The sequence below is a fragment of the Amborella trichopoda genome, chromosome 13, assembly GCF_054954075.1.
Source record: "Amborella trichopoda isolate Santa Cruz 75 chromosome 13, AtrichopodaSantaCruz75HAP2 v2.0, whole genome shotgun sequence".
Taxonomy (NCBI): domain Eukaryota; kingdom Viridiplantae; phylum Streptophyta; class Magnoliopsida; order Amborellales; family Amborellaceae; genus Amborella; species Amborella trichopoda.
This window is the reverse complement of record NC_142348.1, coordinates 3,641,181-3,659,075: the sequence shown is the minus strand read 5'-3', so window position 1 is coordinate 3,659,075 and position 17,895 is coordinate 3,641,181. Positions and strand designations below refer to the sequence as shown.

The following is a 17,895-nucleotide window of genomic DNA, read 5'->3' as shown; positions in this document are numbered from 1 at the left end:
GATTCACCCGATTCCCGATCCGGATCGCCAATTCGCCGATCCGGATCGGTTTTTGGAAGCCCGATCCGAGTCACCGATCCGTTTTTTAAACCATTGGATGGGACCAACCTTATTTACAGGAAATCTGGAAATGGCCAAAACCATTTAAGAGACAAATCTTCATTTGGATACTTGCACAAAATAAAACTTTAACAACTGATAACTTGAGAAAGAGAGCTATAACCATTAACATGTGTTTATTTGGGAAAGAGGAAGAGGAGGTTGTTGATCACCTCTTTTTACACTGTCCATACACTTATCATCTATGGTGTTAGGCAATGCAACACTTATCATCTATGGTGTTAGGCAATGCAACAAGTAGACGTGCTTATGCCTCTCCCTTCATTAGTTTTTCATCTGATGAGTCATACGAAATTGTGTGGAATGCCATAACTTAGAGTTTTTATATGGGATATTCTAAGAGGAGCTCTTTTATGGGGACTATAGTTAGAAAGGAATTACAAGGTTTTTGATGGGGTGGCTGTGGATCTGATGGTGATTAAAAATAATATATTGTTCACTACTTGGAATTGGTTAAAGGTGACAAAGGAAGGTTGGGGTATTTCTAATATTGATGTTGAGAATAATTTGATGGATCTGGTTTTTCAGTATTATGCTATGGTAAAGCTTCAATGTATATGGGTTTCTCCTCCTTTGGGTTGCGATAAACTTAATTTTGATAGGTCTTCTTTTGATAATCATGGACGTGCAGGTGTGGGAGGCATATGTTGAGATTCTTAGGTACCCTTGTCTCTTGTTATGCTGACCCATGTGGTTTTTCCATTGCTAATCACGCAAAGTTGGCAGCTTTGCTATAAGGTTTGCTAATTTGGAAAGATAAAGGTTTGGGGATTGTTTATTGATAGAAGGAGATTCAAATAATGTCACCAACTGGTGTAATTGCTTATCTAGACCGCCTTGGCATATTCGCTTTTTATGGCTGCAAATTCAGGACTTATCTTCGAGCTACAATTTCAGTTTCAAATATATCTATAGAGAAGCAAATACCATCGCGAATGATTTAGTAAAAAATGGTGCTTCATTAGATTATATGGTTATTTCTTCTTCTTTGTTGAATTTTTTATTGTAATTATTCCGCTGTATCTAATAATATTTAGTACTGTTGTTAAAAAAAATAAAAAATTTTGTTGCAATGCTCAAATCTTTGTGATAGCTTGAAAATTTATTTTCATCTCTAATTATAAAAATTCTAACTTCAAAAGTAGTGTAGATCAAGCGGATCTATGAACACTTGAACATCTTGAAAAGTGATGGTCGTAAAATGCATTACAAAATGTACTACTTCTAATACTTGAAATCCATTTTTTCTCATGTTCATACATTTTGAGGTTGAGATCAATTTGAGGATTTTTTGGCTTCAAAACAAGCTCTTTTAATGGATTTTTGTGGTGCTCCTCAAATTGATTGTTTAGAGCATCACTCTTATATAATTTTTTCCCTAAGTATTTTTACTTTTTTTCATAATTGTCATTAGTTGGGAGCTTCAAGGTTTGAAGTTGTTTTGTCCACATACATTAACTTTTGACTTTGTATGTGGAGAGTTTGTTTTGGGTAAGTGACCCAGAGGTGATATAGATGAAATACATAGATTTTGTATTTTATGGCCATTGTAAGCACTCCACATTTTTTTTATAGTCTTAAACTAACTTTAGACGTTGAAGGCTCGAAATTGATTTTCAGTGAGTAAATTTTGAATATCCATTATTAATATTTGAAATAAGTGTTGACTTTCAAAATTCGAAGGAGGGGCACTTTGAAAAAAAAAATTTAAAAATCCAAAAAATGGTATTTTGTAAAATCAAACTTTAAAAAGAAAAAAAAAAATGAATAAAGGAAATTTAAACGGACATTGGCATAAATTTATCATGGCTGGTAATAGTGTAGTCCTGCAGCACCAAAATGCAAGTGTGTTACGCGGGAGCATACCACTCTCAATGTTTATTTTATAACTGGCTACATTTGAGATACAAAGAATCATAATTCTTCATCTTTCAAGAACGGTCATTTTGAGACCTTCCCAAAAAGAATAAAAAAACATTCTCTTTATATTTATAGGACTTGACCTTTTCTTTTTATATATCGTTTGGCATCCACTTATTAATACCTATTTTCTCAAATGAACTTCTCTCTCTATAGAACGAAGGGGCCATTTAACGTCGTGGAATATTTTCCTAGCTTATAATCATTGGGGCAATGTGGTATTTTTGTAATGGTGTGTTTTGATGGAATTGGATAAGGTCTATGTCTCATTGAATGCAGGGGATGAAATGATTGGGGAGATTGAGAGTGATAAAGTATTCTCTGTTAAATCCTGTTATAATTTGTTCTTTCATGATCGATGGAGATGGTCTTACCCTTAGATTGCTCAAATATGGAAATGGCCCATTCCACATAAAATTCAGGTATTTATTTAGTTGGCGGCTTGAATAAGATCTTAATTATTAATAATCTGATCAAAAGGGAGAAAATATTGCCAAATATTTGTCTTCTTTGTAATGCTGACGGGGAGTCTGGTGACACATCTTCATCCATTGCTCATTCGGTAAGAATTTGGTATTGGCTCTTTGGGATTCTAAGGATCAATCTGGTACTTCCTTCATCGATTGTAGGGACAATATCAAAATTCTCTATTTCCCACTTGCCTAAGATTGGAAAATTTATATGGAAAATAGTGAAAGGTGCCATTCTATGGGAAGTATGGACGGAAAGAAATAGAAGGACTTTTGATGGGAATGCTCTACCTCTTGAGAGGATATTAAATAACATCAAAATTTTCGATTTGGTCTTGGTTGTCTATGACAAAAGAGGGGTGGGGCATTTTCAAGGTTGATGTTATGGCCAATTTAAGTAACCTGTTCATTATTGGGAATGTCAGACGTAGACCATGAAGTATTTGGACCGCGCCTCTTTTTGGAAGTTTTACGCTGAACTTTGATGGTAGTTCTCTAGGTAATTCGGGTCTATCTGGGATCGGTGGTGTTTTGCGTGAATATTCGGGTAATATCCTTTTTTCCTATGCCAGTCCGATTGGGGTCAAAACTGCCAGTTTTGCTGAAAATCTTGGCTAAGAGGAATCTTGGTAGAAATTGTTGGATTGAAGGGGATTCTTTGAATGTTATTAGATTGTATCAGAAAGAGCATAATGTCCCTTGGGAGCTTCGATCCTTTTGGTTGCAGGTTATAGATTTGGTGAAAACTATGTCAGTTTCTTTCACCCATGTTTATCGTGAAGCAAACTTTTTGACAGACTCTTTGGCTAGGGGTGGTGTTTCCATGCCTTCTCTTGTTATCTCTAATGCCTTCTCTTGTTATCGCTAATGATGTAATTTCCTTTTTTTAGTCAGTAATAAAAGTTACAAACACTTGTCTAAGAAAAAAAAAAAACTTATCTCTCAAGAATAGAAACAACCTAGGTGCTCTAAATCTTGTTGTACTTGTATAGACAAGATAATATTTGATGTTCGATGTCTTTATATCTCAATAGAAATTTGTCGGGAGAACTTCGATAGATATTGATTATTATCAATAAAAGACAAATATTGTCTTGTGATACCAAAAACTTTGTGCCTGAAAATAAGATTGTTGACGTAATTTTGTTGCTCATCAAAAGCATTTGCAAAATCATTATTTCCTGCCTAATTTCACTCACAATTTCCAACATTATGTAGGTCTAGTTGATCGGCAATTCCCAATCTGAATAAGTTTTACAAAGTATAGGGCCAATTCCGGATGTGGAAATCGGCCCAATGAAGCACTAAATCTAATCTTGATTAGAGATTCTCAATCTAAATAAGTAAATTTTAGTACATGTAAGCTAAGCATTAGTTTTTTTTTCCCGAAGAGAAAATATTTTTGGAGATCAATAAAACGCTTTGAGAAAAAAAAAAAAAAAACTTATTAACATGGTAATTTTGCCTGTTGAAAGGTGCTTTATCCTAATGGTTGCATATTGCGTGATCCGAAGTGGCAAAAGAGATACTATGATGTTTTTATAATTGAATTTTTGGGATAGAGATGAGAATTACGTGACAATCAGTTTCAAAATAAGGAAAATTGAATTTTGAGTTCTTCAACACTTACATCCTGTCCTCCAAAAATTAGATATTCCTTTTTCAATCTGAAGACGTTATTTCTTTTCAAGCAAATGAAATATGTAATTTGATTTTATTTTTTATTTTTTTTAAGGTGATTGCAACACTCAAGAGGTTATATCCCTAAAAATTTGAGGTCCTAAAAGAATTACTAAATATTCCTAGCTTGATATTTAACTGAGGGAGCAAATGGACCCACAAGAGCATATCTTTTCGCTAACTCAGTCTCTCATCTTACTCGAACTACTTTATTCAATATAATTTGATGGAAACTGCATCTTCTTTTTTTTTTTTGCCAAACATACCTAACAATAGTTGAAAATCTCAAAAAAGTTAAAACAATTAACGAATATTATACTTGATAAAAGATGCATACCAAACAACTAACAAAATAACATCATCCAAAGTATATTAATTTTAAATAAGATAATCGCTCCATATAAAATTAAATATCATCCACACAAGCCCTAAAGAAATAGAAGAAAACATCATACTTTAATCCCTGCTAAATAATGAAACCCGATTAAGGATTAGAACATTTTTAAAAATAAAATAAAAATGAAATGCACAAATGTTGGCATTTACATTCTTTGAGAGACTAAAAAGAGCAGCATCAAACAAACTTCTCTGATAACATCTCCTAGATGTACCTTATTCCACAGCGAGAGAGAGAGAGAGAGAGAGAGAGAGTTATATTAACTTGAAAATGAAAAAGTTTTGGTGCGTCTCCAATCAAATACGTCCCCTCAACGAAAATCGATCGTAGTAATTGTTTAGGATTTAAAATGCGCGCCAGATGCATTTCTGCCTTACACTTTGTTGCTTAAAAGATTTGATGATCTGCGAAGAATTATAATGAATTATCCATACACAAAGTTTAAAATGGTCTGTTTTTAAGATTCGAAATGCCTTTTTCTTTTCTTTTTTAAGATTCATGATCTTAGCCATCAAGATTATCGACCCACAAATCCATCTCTAAGACTGATTTTTTGGAGGGAGACCACATTTGAATAGGGATACACCTATACACCCATCAAGAAAAAACACATTGTTCTGATAGTCCAGTGACTTTACGAAAACAGGATAATTCCATCTAACACACGAGAAAAATAATCCTGTATATCTATAATATTTTCTATGTTTCAAAATTTCCTCATTCCAGTACCAGTTCATAAAAACAATAGTCTATGCAAATTCCAAACCACCAAGTACCAACTCCAATCCCATGCTGATGAAATGACCCACCAAAGAAACAAAACAAAAACAAATGAAGTGTTAAAAACAGAAGGCAGAGAGAGAGAGAGAGAGAGATGAGATGGAATGGATAAAAGATAAGAGAGGAACAAAAATATGAGTTAAAAGTATACAAATGGATCGGGGTATGAGTTTTATTTTTTGCAGGGATGGTATTATAATGGCTGCATCTCAAGAGTGGTGCGATCATTGCGCTTCTCAGAAGGGGAAGCAGGTTCCGGGTTGTCAGGCACTTGCATTTCTTGGACAGGAGGGGGATTGATGATGGTCATGGGCATCACAGTGTTATCAGACAGGCGCTCCTTCATCTCTCTATGCTCTTGGCATAGTGCACACCAGTGCATGCAGCAATGTACCAGGCATGGGTCACAAGGAGAATTCTGCAAATTTTTTAAAAAATAGGAAAACAAAATTAAATAAAAAAGAAAATATAAATTTGGTGAGTTAGAAATTATAATTGATTGGGAGAGTTAAAAATTGGGGTCGGTGTGCATGCGTGTGTGGATTACGCGAAAAAGGGAACTAGCAGCTGAAAGTCATTTTGCTTGTATATAGGAAGAGAATCAAAGAGTAAAAAGCCTCAAGTGACAGAAAAGAAAAGATAACCACAAATAACAAATGCCACAAACTGGAGTATTTTTTTGCTCTGTATACTTACAAGAACTGAACGTTTTATTTTGATAATAGAGATAATAATATCAAACAAGTCTTCTTCCATAAACTTATCAAAAGCAATATATCTATTGTGGGAAGTTTTATATGGAGACTATTTCCAATGTGTACGTGTGAAATAGACACGGAAGGGGGAAAAGGAGGAGGGGGGGTGTTTTGGGGAGGGGGGGAGAGAGAGAGAGATGGGATAGATCACCTTAAGATGGTACTTCTTCTGCAACTCTTGCCGAAACAGACCAGTGTAGATTCCACACATCCACCATGCAAAAAATAGGCCCTCACCAATGAGAAAAGAAGTCCTAGGGTCGACACCATGAAATATCGCAGTAGCAGCTGCAAGGGCAATGCCACCCTCGACAAAGATAGCATGGCAGGTACAGGGTCTGGTCCATGGGATCTCCTCTTTAATGCGCTCCACATTGCGCCCAAACAGCACGCATGGGCAGAATAACCCCAGCCAACCTTTAATCATACAAAACCATGCATCAAATTTTGTTCAAAATATATAATGTTGCTTGACCTGAAAGAAAGATGCTTAGAATATATTCTTTGTTAAAAAAAAGAACATCTATGATATGTATACGATATCAGATATTTTCTGTAAAGAAAGGGGATGACAATCATGCGAAGTGCCTTTCTGTTGGATAATCTTCTCCAAGCGAGAACATTGAATACTGAACCCAGTCAAAGATTAACACCTCTTTACCTTTACACCTGCTCTAGATCACTCAAGTATCATGGGAAAGTACAATCATAAATCAATGGATGTGCCAATTGTAAACCACATCACAAAATACAGTTGATCTCCACTGCTAGTCATCAAAAATAGACGATGGATGCCCCTGTGGTCTACTGCATACCATCCACTTGTGGTGCATGGTATACTTTCTCTTGATTACTTTGATTCAGCCAGTGTTCCCCCAAGCCGAGGTCTTTGAGGTGATGTTGTATGCCCACTTTTCAAATGTGCCAACACCCCACGATGCATGAAGGCATATATTAGAATAGAACAGGTTCTCTTAGGGACCGATCGTACAATTCTTTGAAGTTATATTATACATTCCACCACTAAGCCACATATGCCACTTATGACTTGTTTATAAAACTCTTATAAATAAAAAACGCATGCTTTCAGTAACTAGAAAGAAACGTACAGATGCAATAAGGCCATCCAAAAACTGCGCTAAAGTATCTAAGTCACTTATGGGACACTGGCGTACGCGTAGGTGCCCAAGCGAACACTAGATTCACCACATTCTCATAGGTGGGGCTCAACACCCATCTACAGCATTATTTGGCCAAGGGAAATTTGTTTGTTACATAAATGATTCTCTAAGTTGTGCATACATTTGCTTAAAAGAACAAAGCTCAAACCCACATCAGAGTAGGCAAACTCATCCTCGACCAGGCCCCGTTGTAGAAGGGGCTATAATTGATTTCTTTCAAACCCTGTTCTCTCAACCCAACCCACTCGCACACGGCCTTTCATGGCGAATCTCTCCTTCCGGTCCAACCCACCAGAACAAGCTGAGTGGCTTGAGCAACCCTTCACTGAGGATCAGATCCTCAGAGCTGTAAAAGACCTCGGCCAAGACCGAGCACCCGGCCCAGATGGAAATCCGGTTGCTCTCTTCAAAGGCTGATATCCTCTCCTTCTTCAACGAATTCCATTCTCGGGGTATTGTCCATAGGGCTATGAATGGTACGTTCATTGCCTTAATTCCAAAATTCGAAGAAGCAGACGAGCTTCGAGACTTTCGGCCCATCAGCCTCGTGAACTCTTCCTACAAATTGTTATCCAAAGTTCTGGCCACCAAGCTCACGGAAGTCCTCCACTGGGTTATCTCCCCTTCTCAAGGTGCTTTGTTAAGGACCACCAAATTCTTGACGGAGCCCTCGTTGCTCATGAGTGCATTCACTCACGGCACCAAGCTAGGCTTCCATGATTGGTCATCAAATTAGACAGGGAGAAGGTGTATGACCACATAGACTGGTCCATTCTCGACCAAATCCAGACTAGAATGGGCTTCGGCCACCGGTTGGTAACTGGATCCAGGGGTGTGTATCCTCGGCCACCCTTCTCCATTATCCTTAATGGCTCCCCCAGAGGCTTTTTCAGCTCTTCTCGGGGACTGAGGCAAGATCATCCCCTCTCCCCCTTCTTGTTTGCTATTGTGGCTGAGGTTTTTAGCCGGTCCATTTCTAGCCTCTACAGCACTGGCCTACTATCGGGCTTCAATTCTGGGACCCATGGGCCTGTGTTTTCTCATCTGCAATACACGGATGACACACACATTTTGTGTGAAAGCCTTGACCTAGCAGGAAAACACCCTGCGAGTTTTCTTGAAGTGTTTTGAAATGGCAACGGGCTTCCGAGTTAATATGGCCATATCCTCTATGATGGTTGCCGCCTTGAACAGCCAATCTGTGGAACCTCTGGCAGCCCGTTGGGGTTGCGTAGTTGATCAATTTCCCTCCACCTACCTAGGTCTCCCCCTTTGTCTAGGGAAGCCAAAACAAGGCCTCTGGAGCCATCTGATAGATAAATTCGATCAACGACTTCCAGCCTGGAAGGGCAGGTTTCTCTCTCTTGCACGTCGCATGACCGTAATCAAGGCAACTCTCTCAAATATTCTAGTTTTCCAAACGTCCGTTTTCCTCATGCTTGCCTAGGTCCTTAACTGTTTAGAACAATTTATGAAGCAGTTCCTCTAGTCTGGCGAGGGAGGTCAAAAGTTCCACCTGATCTCCTAGGACAAAGTTTGTGGGCCCATTTGGGCTGTGGTAGCTTCGGCATCCGAAGGCTCAAGCTCTGCAACTTGGCCATGTTAGGAAAATGATGGTGGTGCTTCTCCACCCACCATAACCACCTTTGGAGAGAGGTTCTTTCGTCAAAATATCGCATCCCAGCCTCCACTTGGCTCCCCCAAGAGGGGTGGGCTCAACCATTGCTCAGGAACTTGGAAAGCTATTAAACGGTCCCTTGCTCTCTTCAAGGCCCACTCTCAATTTCAAGCTAGAGCTAGCACCAAAATCCAGTTTTGGTCGGACCTATGGATAAGCCATTCCCCGCTTAGGGAAAGGTTCCAAAATCTTTACCTCCTGGCCTCCAACCTAGGCACCACAGTTGTGAAGTACTCCAACACGATGGGGGTTACCAGAGTATGGAGCCCCAGGTTTAGAAGACCATTGATGGAGCATGAGGAAGCCAACTTCCTTGCCGTTTGTTCATTGTTCCACTCTCTTTCCTCCCTAGCCAGGGCCAAGACGGTTTAGTCTGGGCCCCCACACCCTCAAAACCTTCACAGTCTCATCTTTCTAAAGGGTGATACAGACTCATGCCATCTCTCTATCCCCTTCCCTCTCAGTGCATGCCTAGTCAAACCTCTCTCCTAAAGTTAGATGGTTCACGTGGATAGCGTGCTCGAAAAGAGCCCTAGCGGTGGATCAATTACAATGGATCATGTGTCTCAACAAGGAGGAATCTAACCCTCATCTCTTCATCCATTGCCCGCTGTGGGTTACACCTCCATCCATCCCTCATACTTTTCAGAAGCTTTTATCCCCCCTTGGCCCAAGCCAGGGCTACTCCTTTAGAGAACTGCAGTGTCTGGCCTTTTATGCACCTTATCGACAGAGAGAAATCATAGAATCTTCCAAGGCAAGATAAAAACCCTTGACTCCCTCATCGACATCCTAAGATCCTCTATTATTTAATGGGCCAGGAATAGCATGTTCTTTAAGCATGCCTCTTACTCGGACTTCCACCAAAGCTGGCAGTCCCTCATCTCTTGGCGCCCCACAAAAGTTCCTAGCTCCTCCTTTTGGCGACATCCCATCCACGACCAAATCACTATGAACTTCGATGGCTGCTTGCTGGGCAACCCAGGAACAGCAGGGGTCGAAGGCCTATTTAGAGATTCTGAGGGGCACACAGTGCACTCCTACTCCAAACATATAGGTGTCACAGACTCAACTTCAGCTGAGGTCATCACACTCCTTGAAGGCCCTAGAGCCTTCAACCAAGCCTGGAAACCTTCTCTCATCATAGAAGGGGACAACAGGAACGTTATTGCGTGAGCTTCAGGAGCGGCACCTAGCCCCTGGAGGCTACAGCACCTTTACGATGAGATCTCCCATTTCTGCGCAGTCTCTCAAGTCTCGTGGAGACACATTCAGCAGAAGCCAACTCTATTGCAGACGCTCTTGCAAAAGCTGGGCCCTCCTCACCCTCTCTTTTGCCTACTGGAGCTTGATGTTCACTCCCGGCTCCTTTTCTTTTACTTTGCTCTTATTACCCTAAATTGTATATTAGAAGAATTTCTTGGTAGCCCCTTCAGAGGGACACATTTTTTAGACCCGTGAGGTTTTTATATAGAGCCCCACTTGTGATGGGGCCTCCCGCTCTTATTCTTTGTACTCTTTTCTCTTACTCAATACAATAGTTAACATTATCAAAAAAAGAACAAAGTATTTTTTAATGATAATTAAAAAAGAACCAAATTTTGGAAATCACTCATTCTCTAACAAGTTTTTTTGTAAGTTCTTTTTATCTCATACATAAAAGGCCTACATGATGAAATCAAATGGATTGCTCTATTCATTGACAAGGGGTTTTTGTTCATGACCTCCTGACGGGTCCACTAAAGCAGAAAAGCCTCATGGTGACTTTACCGTGGTTATCGAGGTTAGGGTAAATGAGGTCAAGGCAAGGCGGAAAATAAAAGGAGGTTTACCAAAGAAGCCTGGAATGACATGGAGAGGGCAATGAACGACAAATATGGCGAGGAGTTTGATAAAGAAAGGCCAGGGAATAGTCTGAAAACACTGAAGGAGAAATATAACAATGTGAAAGAACTCCTTTCTGGATCGGGCTTTGGTTGGAATGATGCTACAACGGTGGTGACTGCTGAAGAGACAGTTTGGGATGATTTCATAGCAGTGAGATTCCCATTCCTCCTGCTACAAAGGTGGTGACTGCTGAAGAGACAGTTTGGGATGATTTCATAGCAGTGAGATTCCCATTCCTCCTATATGCAATTGCTTTGTTTGCTTATGAATGGTTTAGGTTCATGTGACAAAAGACTTTACCTTTAAATATGCAGGAACACCCATAGACTGGCAAGTATAGGGACGGGGTTGTGCGTAATTACAAGGATGGTAGTTCTCTTGTTGCATGATTAGGGGACCTTCTTAATCTCCCATGATCAAATGGAGTGCCTTAGGCCAACAATCTCCATGTGAAAATTGTAGTAAAATCCATTCAAAATACTCAACCTACCAGCCCTTTCAAAAACTCCCATGAAACCTCAGGTGGTGTCTAGATTTCGGCAAATTTCGCCTGGCCTCGTCTAGCTTAACGACTGAACGAGTTCTATGGCGTCTGCTTTCGTTCAGACAGGTTTGTCATACCTCTTGCTTCTTGTAGCTACTTATATGCTAAGTTTGGTACCGACTGGCCAATGAGGGGGGACTAAGGCTCGTGTCAGTAGGAGGAAGGAGCTGGGCTAAAAGAAAGAAGGAATCAAGCCACGTACCACTGAATTGGCGAACCACCGCGACGGCCGAGAGGATTGACATCTTTAAATCCCATGTAATCCAGAGTTCCAGACTAAAGCAAAGAAATATAACTCCTTACACACTAATAACTCTGACGGACAAGTGTATCCATCAAGACTAGAAGCATGGACCTGTATCTGTGTGTGTGTGTGTGAGAGAGAAAGAGAGAGAGCAATCTGTACCTAAAGAAACTCCAGTCTGTTGGGAAACCAACAATGGAGGAAAAGCATTTATCATTAATCTCTCCTTATGAAAACAGCAACTTTTCAAGTGCCAGACAACGTCACGCTCAAAAGATCGCAATTAAAACCTAAATGGACAGAGGCACAGAGACACAAGTACATCTCTCTGAACCAAACTTCCAAGGTACAAACACAATCATGACGAGCACACAAAAAAAAAAAAACAGGTCTCATATAGGATACTCTAAATGACCCCAATTTTTCAAATTGTTCCATCTTTAGAAGAGCCATTTGAATCTAAGGTCCTTAAAGCATGTGAATCATTTGGAATGCGATATGAACAATACCAACTGCCACTCTCAGAAGAGGTTTTTATACCTATTTCCATTATCTCTCTATCAAGAGATTGCAAAAGAAAACCTTGCCGTACAAATCTTAACACCAGCCAAACTCCAGCAAATTGCCATCCATAGCACAAACCTCACCCAAATGCAAAAGGTCACATCAAAACCTCATCTCCCACTTCTCCATTGACAAAATACCAAATTAACATTCCCTCCCCTTGTAAACCCCAACAAAAAAGAAAAAGACCATATATATATATGCATAGCCACCAACTCATGCTCCTCTTCTTCCAGTTATCTAAGATTCTCCTGACATTTTTTGTCAATAATTTATTAAGAAACTCTGATGCAATGATGCAAAGGGAAGTACATATTTTCTTTTGACAGTTAAGAGGAAAAAGAAATATAAATCCACCTCAGGTAAAAAGAAAAGAAAATGTAATCCTCAACTGGGCCCTTCTAACATGGACCTGAAAACCTCCAAAGATTAATAGATAGTCTTCGCCTCAGACTTAACTATGTCACTTTTATCTGTCAATCATATTCATCCACCATAACCTATTGAATCTCAATTTTTATTTTTATTTTTTTGAGAGAGTGAATTTCAAATTTTGAACATCAGAAACAATATTTTGGAAAACAACACATGAAAATTTTCCACCACTCTTCACTATGATGAGAGTCCCATAAGTGCATTTATAGAGAGTAGGTATGCATAGTGGAAGCAATCTAGAAAAGATTACATTGCAAACCAAGAGCCAGTCCAAGTCCAAATTACCACCATTTACCTTGTCAAGACTAAGTGCTAGCCAAAAGCTGACAAAACAATCAAAATCAAAGGAAAAGTCAAACATAATATGAATGTCTTCACCAAATCACTTACATACAAACCCTATGTACCACAATTTTCCCAAATGGGAAAATGAAACCTCGCAAAGAATAAAGAAAAGCATAACGTAGGTGGATAGCTATGTCCCTTTTATGAAATCATATAATGTCCTAAAATCAACTTTAAACGCTTTAAAACACAAAAAACCTAACAAATAATATATTCAGGAAATATCCTTATACCTTAGTGAATAAGGATAGGATGACTATTGTTACAATATGCAGATAACTAATTTTTGTTTCACCAGCATTTCCAACCTTTAGTGTATAGCTGATTTTATATTTCTTTTATATCCTAAAAGTATATCATGAGTACTTCAAGGGTCAGGATCCTATCTCGATTACTATGTAAATGGTTTGACCATAAAAAAGGTAACAGAGCAGGTCCATGTTAGTTATTGAACTGTACATTACCATCCTCCCATAGAAAAAACACAATGGGCATTACACCCAGATCATAATACCAAAATTAAGAAGAGCATAAATTAGTTGAAGTGATATACTACCCAACACTCAAAATATTGAATAAAAAGAAACATCATTTTGATAATAAACAAATGCATGCAAGTCAAGGCAAAACATTATGACAAGACAAGACTCAGAATGCATTAAATATTATAAGTACAATTCTCACACTCATAATTCTCACACTCCTTAAGTTCTCATAAAACAAACTTATTTATAAAAAAATAAACCAAAAAATACATATGTATCTTGTGCACCAACCACATGAACATTTTATTTAAATTTGAGGACTGAACAAAAAGTAACGCCTCAAGAAACTATCTTCCTTTAGATAACCAAACCTCATAAAATTATATCAGCCGCTTGAACTTCAAGAGAAACAAATTTGTTTGCTCAACACGAAAGGTTAGGGAAGTAGATCTTACAACTATCAGTATCTTCTGCACAACCAAATATTCCAGTTGTCCATGGCTCATCAGCAGGATGCTCATAGCTGTCAGGAAGAGGCTGTCCACACTCTCGACATCTGTGCACAACTAGCTGCATCCATAAAGTGCAATAAGCCTCTACACAAAGTACGCAATTTCTACTTTATGAAAGAAAAGAATCGTCACTCAAACGAATAAGCATATAGCGATAGGAACTAGGAAGTAAATTGGACAATGAACTCTTAAATATGCAGAATGCTCAAATAAAAAAATTAAAAAGAGATTGATCAGAGCTGACTCAAAGATAATTCAAAAATAATGTCTCATTACATCCAACCAAAGAAAAAACTAACTCAAATCCAGATTTCAGTGGACCATCACACTCCATTGGATTATAAAGACCTGAAGTGAAGAAATGAATTTCCTCTCCATGAAACGGACAACTGCATATACTATGGCCCAATGGCTCAAACCATAGAGGGGTAAGAAGGCGGGTAATAATGGAAAGTGGGACCCACCAAAACAGGAAACAACCACCCGTGGTGCGTCGCACTCTCCACCACCATCCATCATTTCGCTGGTTGGTAATAACCCCATTCAACTACAGTATATAAGCCACGGGATTACAATATGGTTCCCCAAAAACTCAAATGCATATACCAAGCACATTTTGTAGCTTTCAATCAGTGCCTCAAAACTCAAACTCAGTCACTGCCAAAACTGATCCCACTTAATGAGTCAAACAGAGAGATCACAAAACATAAAGTTTTTTCAAATGTTTGAGTATAAAATTTAGAAAAACAAAATGTTTGTAATCGGAATAATAAGTAGCTCACCACTTACGTCAAAACACAAGAATACAACATTGGAAGAGGCAATATATATATACTTTCCAATCAGCACAAAATTTTAAGGAAAACCTCTGGCACATTTCAAGATTTTCATTATAAAACTTACCCACTGAATGAGTTGATTGACTCAAGCGAGACTTTCCGACTTGAAACAAGTTTTTATTCACGGACTTCCAATATATGATTCTCCTAGCAAAACCTTAGGGCACAGATCTCCAACTTATACTATATATAAACAGTACTGATGATGAAGTGAATAAGTTTGTAACCACACGAAAACCCAAAAAAATCACTTCATAGAAATCCAATCACTGGCTTAGCAAGAGTAAGGAGAAAAGAGAAGTTCAGCAACTTGATATAACATTCCATTCAATAATCCCCCAGCACCAACTCTTTCAGACCTTGATGTGTTACAAAATTCCCGATTAATCAGGACTTTTCCCAAAAAAAATTTCTAGAAACTAGAAATTACGTGCCCAATAAATTACAACAATGGATAACAAAGAAAATCAAATAAAGTGCCACATACAATCAGTCAGTTGATAAATAATGAGCATTTGTGTTACTCAGCCTTGTTACTAGTTCTTGCATGGAGAACTACCAAATCCAAACTCTATTCTACTTCAAACAATCGAACATTTCACAGGATACAAAAACATAAGAATTAGATAATGATACACAGCATTCCTCTCAAAAATTCCCCAAAAAAAAACAAAAAACACTCAAGCACCATCTAGAAAAACCTTCATTAGCAAGCAATTAACTAAACCAATCTCAAAAATATCGGTAAATAACAAATCTAGCATTAAATAATCATTTTGTGTTTGATTGATCCTGGATCACAATACAGCTTAATCACATAAATCAAAGCAAAAAAATTTTCTGAAACATCGAAAAATACAAGGACAAAGAGGTAGAAAGAATAATATTACCTGAGGCACCTGAAGGGGCTGATTCAGTTCTCCTGGTGTGATGTCGTCAACTGGAGCATCTTGCTCCTTTGTTAGTTTCACATACCGCGACTGAAGAGTATCATCACCCATTGCAGAAGCGATAAATTCTCAAACCTGAAGAAATTCACTCTTTCTTAACCTCCAAATTAACGTCCAGATTTTGATTGTTCCAACCAAATCTGGAGATTTCAGGCTACCTTGTGAGAGAAAGATCTATTAAAACTTCTAAATATTAAGTAGAAACCCTAATTTCCATCACCCAAAACTCAAAATCCACAAAACCCACAAAATTTCTCATGTTTTAACAGTGAAAAAGCCTCAAATTTGGCAATAAAACATGAAATCACAAGGAGAAAAACCTGCACTCCTCTAAAAGCGAGTAAGAACAAAACCTCTAAATCTGCAGAGAGAGAGAGAGAGAGAGAGGAGACCTGAAAACTCTAAATCTGATCACTTGAAATGCACGGCGTTGACCTGCAATTCTCCGCGAAAAACCATCAAATGCATTTTGCCTTCCGTTGTACTTCCCCTGGATAAAACCTAGAGAAAGAGAGAGTGAGATTATACTTCCCGTTTACGAAATTGAAACCTAGAGACTGAGAGGAGAAATTGATTTAAGAGAGAGAGATGAGAAATTGATTTCGGGAAAAAGTTGCCGGCATGACTGCAAGAGAATAATTTTATTTTTGGAATTATTCAGAGTATCAAGACTAAATATGACCTTACTAAATATTACAAATCCACAACGGATCCCGCAATTGCTTACTACTCGGGATGGCCATCCTTCTTCTAGGTGGTTATTTTTGGGAAATTTACGACAACCCCTAAAAATGAACTATCTATCTAATTTACCTCCACCTCAATTTTTCTTCACATTTTTTTTTTCGGAAAACCTTTTCTCGCAAAAACCTCTCCATGCTAAAAAGTTTAAATTTTTTGGACAAAAATACCTTTCTTGTACAAATCAAATGGACACGCGGATCCCAAGTAACATAGTGCTGGAGCATTATATAACATTGCTGAAGTGAAACGTCAAGAAACACTGTCGGAGCACGGTGCCATATTATCGGAGCACCGCGGCACCAAAGACTCCATTGCCGGAGCAGCATGCCGAAGCGCTCAGTCTAATTGCCGGAGCGCTATTCAAACATTGCCGGAACCCTTAGTGTCATAACCTATTGCCGGAGAGAACAAAAAGAATGTCGGAGCGAGTAAAACTAGTGCCGAAGCACGGTCATACATCGTCGGAGCGCCGTAGCTCGGGGAGATGTAATGCGGGAGCATTGTAAACCATCGCCAGAGCATTGTAAACCATCGTCAGAGCATTGCTGCTCCAGAAGCACCATTGCTGGAGCGTGGTCCACCATAGCCGGAGCACTGTGGCTCCAGAAGCTCCATTGCCGGAGCATAGTCCATCATTGCCAGAGCGTTGTGGCTCCAAAATGTTCACTGTCAGAGGTTTGATGCCAGAGCGTTGTCACACATCTCCGGAGCGCTGCGGCTCCAGAAGCTCCATTGCCGAAACGTGGTCTTTCGACACCGGAGCGCCGAAAGTCTAGAAGGTTAGCTGCCAGAGCATGTACATCAACTACCGGAGCGTGAGTTATATCAAGGCGTTGTCGGTGCGCTTGGTGACACTGGCGAAGCATGCAGTGGCGGTGCCAGAGAGCTTGGAGTCAATGCCCAGAGCCTATGAGATGCTGCCGGTGCCAATGGTGATGCTGCCGGAGCCAATAGTGACGCTGCCGGAGCATGCAATGATGCTGTCGGAGAGTGCGGTGACGCTGTCGGAGAGTGCGATGACGCTGCCGGAGTGCGTTTTATAGACCAGTGGATTCTTTTTTTTGCAAATTCCACAATTGTAAAGTACCGTGAATTATTAAGTTATTGCAAATCACTATTACTTTCTAAAATGGTTCTTCTATCTTGCTACAGTTACCGAACTAAAGATACGTCAAGTAAATACACCAAAAATTTGAACTCGGGCCTCATATCACTAACTTAACATCAACTAAAGATACATTGCTTCATGGGCTTGCCCCATAAATGAGATTCACTAACTTAATATAAACAACGGTAACAAATGCATACGTTCACTTAATGAGAACGATGCATTCCATGAATATATGAAATCACGGAGCTCAATGT

At 39.0% G+C, this 17,895-nt stretch overlaps 1 protein-coding gene across 3 annotated transcripts; it reads right to left on the bottom strand.

Annotated features, from left to right (window-relative positions):
- Positions 1-5,257: 5,257 nt before the first annotated feature.
- Positions 5,258-16,331, bottom strand: LOC18428856 (PLAC8 family protein). 3 transcript variants are annotated; one of them, XM_088856285.1, is made up of 5 exons: positions 16,179-16,331; positions 15,727-15,944; positions 13,941-14,055; positions 6,274-6,539; positions 5,258-5,785 (listed from the first exon to the last, which is right to left on the bottom strand). In XM_088856285.1, exons 2-5 carry the CDS (start codon positions 15,835-15,837, stop codon positions 5,561-5,563), a joined length of 717 nt encoding a protein of 238 aa, XP_088712411.1. In that variant the 5' UTR covers positions 15,838-15,944; positions 16,179-16,331; the 3' UTR covers positions 5,258-5,560. The 3 variants fall into 3 exon arrangements, with proteins under 3 accessions (XP_088712411.1, XP_011621388.1, XP_006838215.1); XM_011623086.3 differs by having other exon boundaries at positions 15,727-15,926; XM_006838152.4 differs by having other exon boundaries at positions 15,727-15,861.
- Positions 16,332-17,895: the final 1,564 nt, after the last annotated feature.

Excerpts from the sequence above, each read along its gene's own strand:
- LOC18428856 (XM_088856285.1), bottom strand. The coding sequence starts at position 15,837 with ATGGGTGATGATACTCTTCAGTCGCGGTATGTGAAACTAACAAAGGAG. Across the intron at positions 14,056-15,726 it reads AGCCCCTTCAGGTGCCTCAG|CTAGTTGTGCACAGATGTCG; the intron begins GTAATATTATTC and ends TTATGGATGCAG. Across the intron at positions 5,786-6,273 it reads AGAAGAAGTACCATCTTAAG|AATTCTCCTTGTGACCCATG; the intron begins GTGATCTATCCC and ends AAAAATTTGCAG.